This window comes from Lemur catta, chromosome 14 (genome assembly GCF_020740605.2).
Source record: "Lemur catta isolate mLemCat1 chromosome 14, mLemCat1.pri, whole genome shotgun sequence".
NCBI classification, from domain to species: Eukaryota; Metazoa; Chordata; class Mammalia; order Primates; family Lemuridae; genus Lemur; species Lemur catta.
In genome coordinates this window covers 26056539-26069647 of record NC_059141.1, presented here as the reverse complement: position 1 = coordinate 26069647, position 13109 = coordinate 26056539, and the positions used below count along the sequence as shown (strand labels likewise).

At 38.1% G+C, this 13109-nt stretch overlaps 1 protein-coding gene across 3 annotated transcripts in view; it reads right to left on the bottom strand.

Moving 5' to 3' along the window:
• ARHGAP19 (Rho GTPase activating protein 19) overlaps positions 1-12817 on the bottom strand; it is a 66920-nt gene extending 54103 nt beyond the window's left edge. For all 3 annotated transcript variants that reach the window (XM_045568736.1, XM_045568737.1, XM_045568735.1), the window contains exon 1: positions 12740-12817. In XM_045568736.1, coding sequence (XP_045424692.1) covers positions 12740-12795 — 56 coding nt within the window. In that variant the 5' untranslated portion in view covers positions 12796-12817. The remainder of the gene's footprint in view (positions 1-12739) is intronic.
• Positions 12818-13109: the final 292 nt, after the last annotated feature.

The window sequence follows — 13109 nt, the reverse complement described above, 5'->3', positions numbered from 1 at the left end:
GTACTGATTATATTATTCTATCTACTTATATGTATATTCAACATTTCATGACAAATTTTTTTAAGAAACCAAGTAGTTCTGGCCTAAATCTCACTACAACTTGATATAAATATGATAGAATATCAAAATATATACTAAAAGTTAATTTTCTCATCATAAAAGCTTTTGCATAGATGGCCAGAACCAGGAGAATCTGTAGCTAGGTATGTAGGCACACAGAGATAACAAGGGCCCCACGCAACTATCCCAAAGAATGAAGGAGGCAAGATCCCTCAGCAAAAATAATTTTTATCACCTACTTATAGTCTACAATTATCACTTTTACCACTAGATGGAACTCTACATGGAAGATGATATGTTCAGTGAAATGACTAGAAACAATCCGCAACTGAAAAATCAATTACAGAAAAATGAAATGCAAGTGCTTCTGAGGCATGTTGAAGCCATGAATCTGCAAAATTCAATCCATGAAAAAAAAAAAAAACTGCATCCTGCAGATGTGTCTTTTGGCTGACTACTACCAAAACTGCATACCCACAAAACTAAATGTTTCCTCCCTAGTGAATTGCCTAACTTGATTTGTTCTCCAAGAACCACAACCTTGGCAACATCAATCAAAATATAAGCTATATTTAAAGTTGTCCAAATCTGAGTTACCACCCTGAAAGAAGTATGCACTCTCTTACTGCTTTTTCAACCCTAAAAGACTCTATAATATGTCTTTAAATGTGTCACTTTATTGGAGAGCTGTTAGATAAGGAATACATACAACTATCAAACAAAAGACTATATTCCTTCTTTTTGCATATCAAATTTAAACTGGCATCATGAAATTTGTAAATAAAGAGAGACTAAACAGCTTCATGTGCCCAATCTAGCAGGGTTTTTTAATACCAGAAACAGTTCAAAGTTGATAAGTAGTACCAGAAGATTTCAGGAAACAGTATCCAGTTTCTTAGATAAAAATTTTGAAACATTTATACCGTAAGGTCGTCCCTTAAGAGTAGCTGTCCAGGGTTTTGTAATATGGACTTCTTATCTCTAATTTAGACTCCAACAGTCTGCAAAATGTATTTAGCCCCTATATTTGAGCTCAACTTGAAATGAACTTTTAAACTACTAGAGCAAGTTAACCAACATTAAACTGGCAAACTAATCAGAGATAAAAGAATTCTTGATTGCTTACCTTCTTAACCTAAACATTTTTGGAAACCTAAGATTTTGCTTTATGGAATGACAATGTAATACTCTCAGTAAAGAAGGCTAATTTGGGGATTAGTGTCCTTATTTAAAAAAAAAAAAAAAGAAGGCTAATTATACTTTCTCAGAGTATCCATTATGCCAATTTACTGACTTAATGTAATTTTTATCCTTTTGGGTGTCACAGGAATTGGCATTAATTCTGTTGCTGACACCTCAATTTTTCTCCTCCAAGCTATTAATAGTATACAATGGGAAGAAATCTACTTGTATTAGGAAAGTACCAAAATGCCTTATTTGGAGAAAGTGCTATAGGACGCTTCACTAACAATATAGTTTCCCTTTTATCATTTATCTAAAAAGTGTTTATTCCTCAAAAAAGTAGAGTCAAGCTTCATTAGCCTCTCTTTCCCTACAGACTTTAAATGCCACCAGTCTCAGGCAATTGAAACTAGAAGTACTTGTATGTATGATCAGATTAGGTTCTAAAAGACTTCTGCTTCCATTTGTTCCAAAGTCCAGAGTGATGCATAGTATCTAAGAGACAAATAATAGTTTTGTTCTGGCACATGACTTATTCATATCTACACAAGTTCACAAATTGAAAATTCTTAAGAAAAGAGCTTCTAGGGGCGAGGTCACAGCTCATGCCTGTAATCCCACTGTAATCCCAGCACTCTGGGAAGTCGGGAGGGAAGGATCGCTTGACATCAGGAGTTCGAGACCAACCAGTTCTCACTGGGCAACAGTAAGACCTCACCTCTACAAAAACTAGAAAAATTAGCGGGTCTTGGAAGCACAGGGCATGATGGCACACGCCTGTAGTCCCAGCTACTCAGAAAGCTGAGGCAGGAGGATTGCCTGAGCCCAGCAGCTTGAGGTTGCAGTGAGCTGTGATGGCGCCACTGTACTCTAGCCCAGGCAAAACAGAGAGGGACTCTGTCTCAAAAAAAAAGCTTCCATAATACTTTTAGTCAGCCAGAAGTACTCAATACTCTACAAACCTAACCATAAGTCTTTTTGTTAACTTGTATAAGAAGGTGAATTGTTTTTCTGAGACACATGGTAGCCAAAAAGAAATCACAGGTCAGGTGTGGTGGCTCATGCCTGCAATCCTAGCACTTTGGGAGGCTGAGGCGGGTGGATCGTATGAGCTCAGGAGTTCAAAACCAGCCTAAGCAAGAGCGAGACCCCGTCTCTAATAAAAAGAAAAAAATAGAAAGAAATTAGCTGGACAACTAAAAACATATAGAAAAAAATTAGCCGGGCATGGTGGCACATGCCTGTAGTCCCAGCTACTCAGGAGGCTGAGGCAGGAGGATTGTTTAAGCCAAGGAGTTTGAGGTTGCTGTGAGATAGGCTGACACCTCGGCACTCTAGCCCAGGCAACAGAGCAAGACTCTGTCTCAAAAAAAATTAAAAAAATAAATAAATCACAGTCATTTGTGTACTATTTAAAATCAATCCAACCATAATCTTCTGAGTGTTTTGTAATTTTAAGGTACACAGACAAAAAACTAACGTAAGTCTCCAGCCTCTAGGAGCTTAAAGTTCACTAAGCAGTACAAGATTTTAAACAGTGCTAATGACTACAACACAAAAGATGATACAAGATCATTAACTGCCAAATGCATGATATAGACAATAAAGGCTCTAAGAATCCATATGTAAGAGAGAAACTTTCACCCTTATATAAGAGTTGAAATTTGAGCTAGATCTTTAAGATGAGTAGGATTTGGACAGTATGAAAAATAAAAAGATAACTAATACTTAAATAAGGGGCTTTTTGTTGGGTTTCTGTTGTTTGTTTAAGAAACATAAAATATTTTCTCCACACATTAGGCAAGCTCTTTTCAAAACATATATTTAAACAATAGGAATTATACATAAGGAGTTACAGAGATAGCATAGTGGACATCTGTTGTTTTTGCCTACCAATATCTACTTTCCCCTTCCTCTGGTAATAGCATCTCCATTTTCTCTTGGGCAGTAACCTCTCCCGTCTTTCAAATCTATGTGACTTGGTGGACACTAAGCGTGAGCATATGACCCAGGCTTAACCAATCGAAACATTCTATTCCCCTCACTGAGGCAAAGGCCCACAAGTCAAACCAGGACAAAAAATCTCAACTCCAAGAGTTTTGCTAGATGCTAAAATTGCTAACCTGGTAGAATGTAAGACTGACACAGTTGGTAGTCCATTACTGCCACTGCCACCTTTGTAGAGAACCTGCCTTCTTATGAAGCAAATACAGAGGAAACCAGATTTAAGAGAGCCAGAGGCAGATACCCACTGACATTGTTTGAGACTTTTCATACAAATTAAGCCATCCTTGATCTACCCTCTGGACTTTTCAGTTTCTTGAGCCAATTAATAGTCCTTTTGCTTGAGCTAATTTGAATTTAAGTTTCTGTCACATATAACTGAAAGAATCCTAACAAATATAAACGTGTAAATCTATTTACCTCTAGTATGAATCTGAGCCCTCCCTTCCATATAGTTACCTTCAGAGGACAGAGTGGTCACTTTGGGTATTCTCTCTCCTTTCCCGATTCTAAGGATATTCTTTCTTCCCAGGACCACTTCTTGTTGGGCCATCACCATTGCCCCCGAGGCCTGCCCATATTGCTGTTATTGGCAGCCTCTACTAGAAACTCACCCTCTCTTCTCTATATTTTCTTTTTATAATTTTTGACTTATCTTTTGTGTTTCTCCCTTCCATACCATTTTTCCAGTACTTCTTAGTTTTTCATAAGCAAGTCTTGGTTTTTCTAACAAATGTGAACTTCTGCTCAGCCAAGTCTACCAATCACAATGCACAGCATGCAGCCTTTGGTTCTTCAGTTCATTTCAGCTATTTTCATTATTCAAAGGTTCTTTAAAAAATAAACAATAAAACTTCCAAGCTTAATCATGTGCTATGCCAAATAACTGATGCTGCTCTTTAATCAGGATAAGAGGGTATTACACTAACTAATAATAACTAAAAACTACTCTTGTTCAAAAGATTCACGTGCAATGCCCAGTCCTAGAACAATATCAAAAACAAAATTTACATCAGACCTTGACAGAAATGTAGTAACTCTTTAAAATTATAGATGTTTCAAGATCATTACAAACACAAATTCCTAAAACCTCAAAAGAACTACATACCAGTAGCCCCATGTAAAAAGACAAGGAAATGCAAAATGTGAAAGTAGCTTACTCAAAGACACATACTGGTTTAGTTGAGGGAAAAGTATCAAAAAATAACATACCCTATGGGATCTCTGCAGGTCTGAAATTGTAGCAATACTATATACCTTAAACATCAGCCATGCTTCAAAAAAGAAAATACAGGCTGGGTGCGGTGGCTCACACTTATAATTCTAGCACTTTGGGAGGCCAAGATAGGAGGATTTTTTGAGGTCAGGAGTTCCAGATCAGCCTGAGCAAGAGTGAGACCCCACCTCTACAAAAAATAGAAAACTACTACTTAGCCTGTAGTCCCAACTACTTGGGAGGCTGAGGAAGGAGGAACCAAGAGTTGAAGGTTACAGTGAGCTATGATGACACCACTGCAGTCTAGCCAGGGTGACAGAGCAAGATCTTGTCTCAAAAAAAAAAAAAGGAGAAAAAAAGAAAATATAGATAAACAATAGTTATTACATTAAATGTAATTTAATTTAACAATCTTGTTTCAGGTTCTTTATTCTAGGAAACCATCATTCCATTTGGAATGCATATAGACTTTTACAAGCTTACAAGCAAATAAGTATGTCATTGTAAATTTAACTACCAATCACCTTCTTGTCCCCTCAGATTTATTCCTGTGCCTCCTCACTCATTCAGATCTTACACACCAAACCACAGTTTTCTATAGAATAGGCTTAGGGAGCTCTACAGAAAGAGAGGCATAGAAGTAGCTTAGAGATAAGATGATTCTCTGAATGTGCCAATTATCTATTATCTCATCTATTATCAATTATCTCATCTTCATTGCCTCTCAACTTCATTGCCGTCTCTGCAAAAATGGAGCCAGAGCCTTTAAATATATTTCCTTGGCCTGCTGGCACAATGTTAAGCATTATTAGTGAAGAACACTGTAGAAGACACACAGGAGGAAGTGTCTCTCTCTTTCTGGTTCTAAGGTGCTCCTCTAGGCAAGTTCCTGCAGGGTGTGCAGCTTTTCCAGCCCCAGCTCCTGCAGAACAGATGGCTTCTCCAACAACCAGCTCCTGTAGTACATGTGTGGCTTCTCCAGCACGAGGCTCCTGCAGCATGAGCAGCTTCTTCAGTGCTAGACTCCTGCAGTACACAGTAGTCAGCAGCACTCACAAGTCAGTAGCTTCCCATCAAGACACCTCCACATTAACAGCTTTCCCCAGTACCCTAAAGGGTGGATTTCTGGCAAATTCCACCACAACTACTTCTCTGCCATTCAGTGAGCCATGGCCATGCCATCTCCAGCAAAGTCTGGATCTCTGCCCCTAGGGGTCCTCTTCCTTGCACATTCTATCTCAGCTGATTCTTATATCTGCTATTTCTATCCTTTTTAGAGATCGCTTTACTTCTTACTAGCCAATCCCTTGTTACTCCAATCCCCTGTTATAGTTAATAACTCTATATTAAATGTTCTGTTTAAATTATTAAATATAGGCTGGGCGCGGTGGCTCACGCCTATAATCCTAGCACTCTGGGAGGCCAAGGTGGGTGGATCGCTTGAGGTCAGGAGTTCGAGACCAGCCTGAGCAAGAGTGAGACCCCGTCTCTACTGAAAATAGAAAGAAATGATCTGGCCAACTAAAATATATATATATATATATATATACAGAAAAAATTAGCCGGGCATGGTGGTGGCATATGCCTGTAGTCCCAGCTACTCGGGAGGCTGAGGCAGTAGGATCGCTTAAGCCCAGGAGTTTGAGGTTGCTGTGAGCTAGGCTGACGCCACGGCACTCACTCTAGCCCGGGCAATAGAGCGATACTCTGTCTCAAAAAAAAAAGATTCTTTTCAGAGAGGGAGCAGTGGCTCACATCTGTAATCCTAGCACTTTGGGAGGCTGAAGTGGAAGCATCACTTGAGGCCAGGAGTTCAAGACCACCCTGAGCAACTTAGCCTTTACAAAAAATACAAAAATTAGCCAGGCATGGTGGCACAGGCCTGTAGTCTCAGCTACTTAGGAGGCTGAGGCAGGAGGATCACTTGAGCAAAATCTGAAGTTGCAGTGAGCTACGATGATCCCACTGCACTCTAGCCCAGGCAACAGAGTGAAACACTGTCTCAAAAAAAAAAAAAAAAAAATTAAGAGCACACAGCCCGGAGTGAAATTTTTTAAAAAATTAAACAAATAAATAAATAATAATGACTCCTACCAATCCAACAGCAAACTACACCCCACAGATGAGACTTTAAAATCTAATCTCAGCCAGACATGGTGGCTCACACCTGTAATCCTAGCACTCTGAGAGGCCGAGGCGGGAGGATAGCTTGAGCTCAAGACTTCGAGACCAACCTGAGCAAAAAAATTAAAAATAAAAAGATAAATTTTTTAAAAACCTAATCTCTTCCAAATTGAATGGAATCAGCAAAACTCCATTCTTAGACTTCAATTAATTAAACACATAACATTCAACCCCTGTATCAGCCTGGCTCTTTTCTAAATCCTCCTAATCCTGAACATACAGCATATAATCTTATGCATAGATGGGTATTTTAAACAATTTTTAAAGTAATAATCATTTCTCCAAATTCAAAGTGTTGTACTAGTATTTACTAAGTAGATCATTAAGTCATACCTGCTTAAAACAGATAAACATAGATTGAAGAAGAATTTATAGATAACAATAGTATCTGTTCTTAAAGCATTTACCCAGTAAAACAATATAAGGGCTCAATTTCTCAAGATTATAACAATGAAAACAATCAGCATACGGGCAGATGCCAAGCTGCATGATATATACCACCAAGGTGGCAATGCAAGGATATCCCACTAATTCTAATCTTGTTGCATATCTCTGTAGTTTAGCAGACAGTTGCCATCCCCACCTTCTTATTCTTCCTTCTTCCCTATACCTTCCTCCCTAGAGTAACCCCTTTTAGTCTCCAAAAATTTTCTAAAACATTTTGGAAATAAAACCATATTTAATTATACATATCACCACCCAGTACCAGAATCTAAGGCTGCAAAATAAATATCTCACAGATGCATTCCCTAACAGAGCAAATGTCTTTTCTGAATATATTTATGACATCCAAAACAAAATATTATATAAAAATATATATGTGAATGCTAGAAAGCAAATAAATTCTGCTTGGCTTAAATAAATTCCACCATCTTTCCAAAAAGATAATTTTTATTTTTTCTTTACACTTTCCTATTTAGGCCAAATATTCTGCAATGAGTCACTTCACTTGAACTGAACCTGCCAATATGTAAGAAAAAAAAAGTTAAAACAAAATGTTGTCAGCAAAACTAATCTGTACTGTCAGTAGTCAGAATGGTGGTTACCCTAGGGAGAAGAGGAGAGAAGTACACAGTAACTGGAAGGGGGAATAAGATGAGCTTTCTGGAATGCTGGTAATATTTTGTTTCCTGGTCTGGGTACTAGTAACTTGGGTATTTGGTTTGGGAAAATTGTTCAAACTAAATACTTGAGATATGTGTACTTTATACATACTTATATATAATACCTCAAAAAATGTTAAAGTATCATTCTGACTAGATATTAGGAAATTATTAATTTTTAAGATATGATTAACAGTATTGCAAGTTTTTTTTAAAAGAGTACTTATCTTCACCTTCCTCTTCCCCCCAGGGAACAGACCTTTTATTTACTCACAGAGTAAATAAGGCATAATTTTGAGCAACTAAGGAGGGGCACTGGTGGCTCACGCCTATAATGCTAGTACTTTGGGATGCTGAGGCAGGAGGATAACTTGAAGCCAGGAGTTCAAGACCATCCTGAGCAACATAGTGAAACCCCATCTCCATAAAAAAAAATTTTTTTTTATTTTTGACTAACTGAGTGTAAAAAAAGAGAATGCATTTAACATTGATGTCTCCAACAAGCTTTTTAGATTAAAACAGGTTTGGTGATTTAGGATTATAATTCTTTCTCTACAGGTCAAGCACACTACTTGGCTCTGCAGAGCATATTTACATAGTTATAAGATCCTAAATGATGCTCTCCTTTAGTTTTCCATTTTTAGAATCCATATTCACCACAATAAGTAAATATTTAATTGTACATTTAAAACAGGATGTAAATGCTTTTAATACTTTAATACTGTAGAAGCAGTGATGTAGCTGATGGAAACCTTAAAAAAGAGAAAAGAGGAGACAAAAGTATATATATGCTATTTTCCTAATTTTAAATAGTAAAGAGTCAACTGATATTGTCTGAAATTCAATGATCAAGAAATAAGTTATTTTGCCATGAGCCTATAAAGGTAGCCCCTGAAAGAACTAAAAACAAGGATATAACAAATAAGGATAATGGGGAGAAAAAGAAGTGAGAGTTTACAAAGAAAGTAGGATAGGTCTTTATTTTCATAGCTGGGAACCAACGTTGCCTAAGATATCAATAAATCGTATCTAAAATATCAATATATCAAGAAATAGAGGTATAATTTTATTATTTAAAGTTATAGTAAAACCACCAGAATTAAAAACAAAAATGGTTGAAACTGATGATGAAGTGAAGAGATATTTAGTCTTCCTTTTATGTCCCTATGCACTGCTTGGAAAACATTTAACTATTCTTAGGAAAAAGAATGAGTACTAGAATAGCACTCAAGGAAATCTAAATATTAATAATGGTTGTATCTCCCTGGTAGAACTAGAATGGCTATCTTTCTTTCTTTTGTACATATTTTTCTAACCATCTGTAGTAAATATAAGTTTATTTTATACCAGGGAGGGAGGAAAGAATATATCTTTAAAGTTTCAATGGATTTGTAGGTTGTGGACTTCACACACAAAAAATGGCTGGGCACACAACAATGTGAATATAATTAAAACTACTGAACTATACATTGAAAAATTGTTAAGATGATAAATTTTATATATGTTTTTTAATAATACACTTTTCAAAAAACAAATTTTTTTTTAAATGCTGGGTTTCAGAGACCTAAAGGAGAAAGAACAACTGTCAATGAGGAAAGTACAGGGTTGCTACACACTAAACTGTACACCAGCTTCTTCCTAGACTCGCCCTTCCTCTCACCTATGCAACAATTCCCAACTATAATGTTCTTATCACTCACCAGCAAGGAAGGCTATTTAATTATCAACAAACATTAAAAATATTTTTATAAGCACAGGATACTGAGTAGATACTATGCGATGGATCAAATCTGAGCTGAGCGCCTGTCACCAAACTCTAGTACCATTCAGAAAAGATCACTCTTAAATGCAGCGTCTGAAAATGAGGTAGGGAGGAAGGAGGAGGGAACAAACATGTATCGGAACAAAGAAGGCTGAATTCAGAGTTTTAATCCAAATTTAATGCTTACTGATACCATCTAACAAAAAGTTTACAGATTTCCTATATCATTCTTTATGATACTACCAACCCACTTGTTTTGACAGTCAAAGCAAGCTTGTTCAATAGGATCTGCTTGCTTTATGCCATGGTTTCAGGCATAAAGTTTATGTGGATTAATTTTAAAATTCTATTTTCTTTCTTCCCTCCTTCCACCAAGACTGGGCTTATCTACAAATAAAATGATCAAACTCCCTAAGCCAGATTATTGATAAAAATGTAAAGTAAAACCAGATTCAAAAAAATCCCCTGAGGAAATCTACTCCTCATTAACCATTCAGATAGAATTTAACAGCACAGATACAAAAGTGCATTCAGATATTTAAACCAGGTTTTCCCACTTAACTTGTGCATGAGAGAACACACAAGTCTTCCTGAGATCAATAAAGGTTCCATCCACCATTTTTTTTGAAAGGCCACACTACTGTCTGATTAGAGAAAGAACAATTTAACAAAAAAAGGCTCAGGAAGTCATGGTGTTCCTTATTTATATTCCATACTCTAAATTATATGTAAATTAACAGGATATAGGACCTTTCCCCATCTTCAGGCACCTTCCTTATCCTCCAAAAACATTTCCAGGCATCCTACAGTCTGTTCCTAAACTTACTGTTCCTAAATTCCAGGAGCAGGATTGGGCCCTGGAACTTGGACACTGCTGGTATACTGACTGTCACCAACTTTTCAAAAATTATCACTACTGTGGCTTGCTTTGCCTCTCTCCACCTCTGTGTCTTCCTGTTTGCTTTTTCTGGTTTGCAGCAGGCTTCTTTTTTCCCAGTGAATATTAAGGTTAAAAGACCTGGGACCCTTTGTTATTAATTTTTCCTTTTCATCTAATAATAGTTAGCACTTTCTTTTCAAGTCTCTTTTCAACTCAGAAAGTACTGAGCTATATTTCCCTACTGCCAATTATGGGGAGAGGTGGCTTTATTTCATTTCCTGCTTTAGCTTCTTCTCTTTGACCCTTAAAAGACGCTTTTTTTCTTCTCATGTTATCGTTCCAATTTTAGTATATGTGCTGCTGAAGCCAGCACAAAAGACTCTATTATTTTTATAGTGCAATTGATAACGTGGATAGCTTCTATTTGTGGATTCCCCTTTAGTACTGTCCACTTAAGAGTAACTTCAAGGTGTAACAAGTGAGTTAAATTTTAAAGCATCATTCTACCTAATAAAGACCGGAAATGAAGAGAAGGGAGTGTTCGCCATCAAAGTTCAAAACATAACCTGGGAATTCTTTACAGTCAGAGCAATTTTTCCCAATTTAATTCTTTGATTAAAACAATTTAAATGTAACCATAGAAGCTAGTCAAAATAAATTATAAAAGAAAAAAAATTATATAAAAAAACAACTTAAAGCATTTGTAATTATTAGGAGCAGGCTTAAAATAATGATGAAAAAATAGAAAGCTAGACAGTATAGTTCTAAATGGCTGATCACATATTCTCCATTCGACATTAAATATATAATTCATCTGTGCAAATCAGACAATCCTTTTCTCCTCTTCACAGAATACAAGGAGCCACACTATCAAGAGAACATTAGAAAGGTTAATAATTGTACGGCAAAAAAGAATTTGTAGAGTATTTATCACAAGACAATATTTATGTCTTAGAAATGACAAAGACTATTTATTATTCATTCATTACTGACCACCTACACAAAGCTAAGTACTGGGAATATGTGATAAAAACATGTATGTGTCCTGCCCTCAAAAAGCCTTACAGAAACCCCAAACTTCCCTTTCACAATATGGAATTGATGTAACGGTTTCAGGTTCAGGTAAGATTGTGTGAATACCTGTTGATCATGTAACTAATACTCTCACTCAAAATTTAAATTCAGTTGGCAGTATACTATAGAGGAATCCAAACTACTTTTGCTATAAAATACTATTTTATTTGTCCTCAGATTTTCATCACAATTCAGGATTTTAGAACTGGATGAGGGATGATCTAATCAAAAGTAGCAATCACCTCTACGGTCCCTGGGGCAAAAATGATCAACCATTTACGGGCGGCTCCGACAGTAAAAAGCTCTTCGTATAAAATTTTAAATAACACAATCAATCAGTTCATCTCGACTCCGGAAGAGGCCCGCTCACAAACTCAGTTCCCCAAGATTTTTGCAATCTCCTATTCGGTACAAAGGGCATCCATCAAAAGACGCCAAACCAAAGTATTTTACTGATTTACGCTGAGGTAACATAAATAAGATCACTCTATTGAAATCTACCAAAAAAAAAAAAAAACACTGTAATCAATGAAGGCAACTTCGGTCTCAAGGCTGGGGCCGAGTCACCTAGAAATTCTCCCCTGCAAACGCTAACTCTCGGTGTGCCTGTTTAGGGAAGAACGCGCTGTAGAAATAAAGTCATGATTTTCTGGACGGCAGTCCCATCTGTTCTTTAGCTGTTCTAGGAAAACGAAAATTTATCATGTATTGAGCTATTATCTGCTAGGCTAAGTGCCAGGAGCTTTAAATGGATTGTCTTACTCAATTCTGACGTTTCCTGAAATAGGCATTATGTCCATTTTTACAGATGAAACTGAAGCCGAGAGAGGTTTAGAAACTGGCCTTGGCCTCACACCCATTTCTAATTGACACTCAAATCCTTGCTCAGACTTCAACCTACAAACTGCCTCGGAGATTAAAAGCACTATGTGACGCCGAGGAATTCGCTTAACAGTTCTGGGTTTCAGTTTCCTCGCCATCGAGATGAGTCTTGGCGCAAGCAGGCAGCGCCGACACCCCCAGCTGGTGGGTTTGCAGCCGGTGCCGCGGGCGACCTCCCTCCGGCCTCGGCAGCACCAAGCGCGGGCCTGGCTGGAGCCCAGGGAAGGGGCTGGGCCGCCGCGCCTCAGCCCCCGCAGGCGCGACGGTGAGAAACTCCGTGGGAGGAAAGAACAAAGCCCAGCCCGTGGGTCACCGTGACCCAAGGGACGGGCCTCAGAACGACCAGCCCACGGCCTCGTTTCCCAGGCAGCAGGACCAAGAATTCGGCTCACCTCCTGCCGGAGTCGCGGGCTGGCACCTCCCCTTCACCCTGCGCCTCAGTCGCCATCTTCGCCAGCAAACTTCTTTCACCGCCCTCACCTCAGGCCCCGCCCCCACACCTTTTGGATTGGCTACTATGTTTTCCCATCTTCCATACGATTGGATGATTCGACCGCCCCGCCTCAACCTGGAGAGTTTCGTGATATTATTGGTCTATTCGAATAACTAACCGTCATTGGTCGCCCCTAGCCCTGGCGGAAAAAAAAGTAGGGGGAGGTGGAGAGCCTGCCCCGAGACCTGCCGGGAGTTGTAGTTTCTCATTTTGATTAACGCTTGGGATTCCACCGACCTATGGGTTCCTGACAGAAATCCCCACCCTAC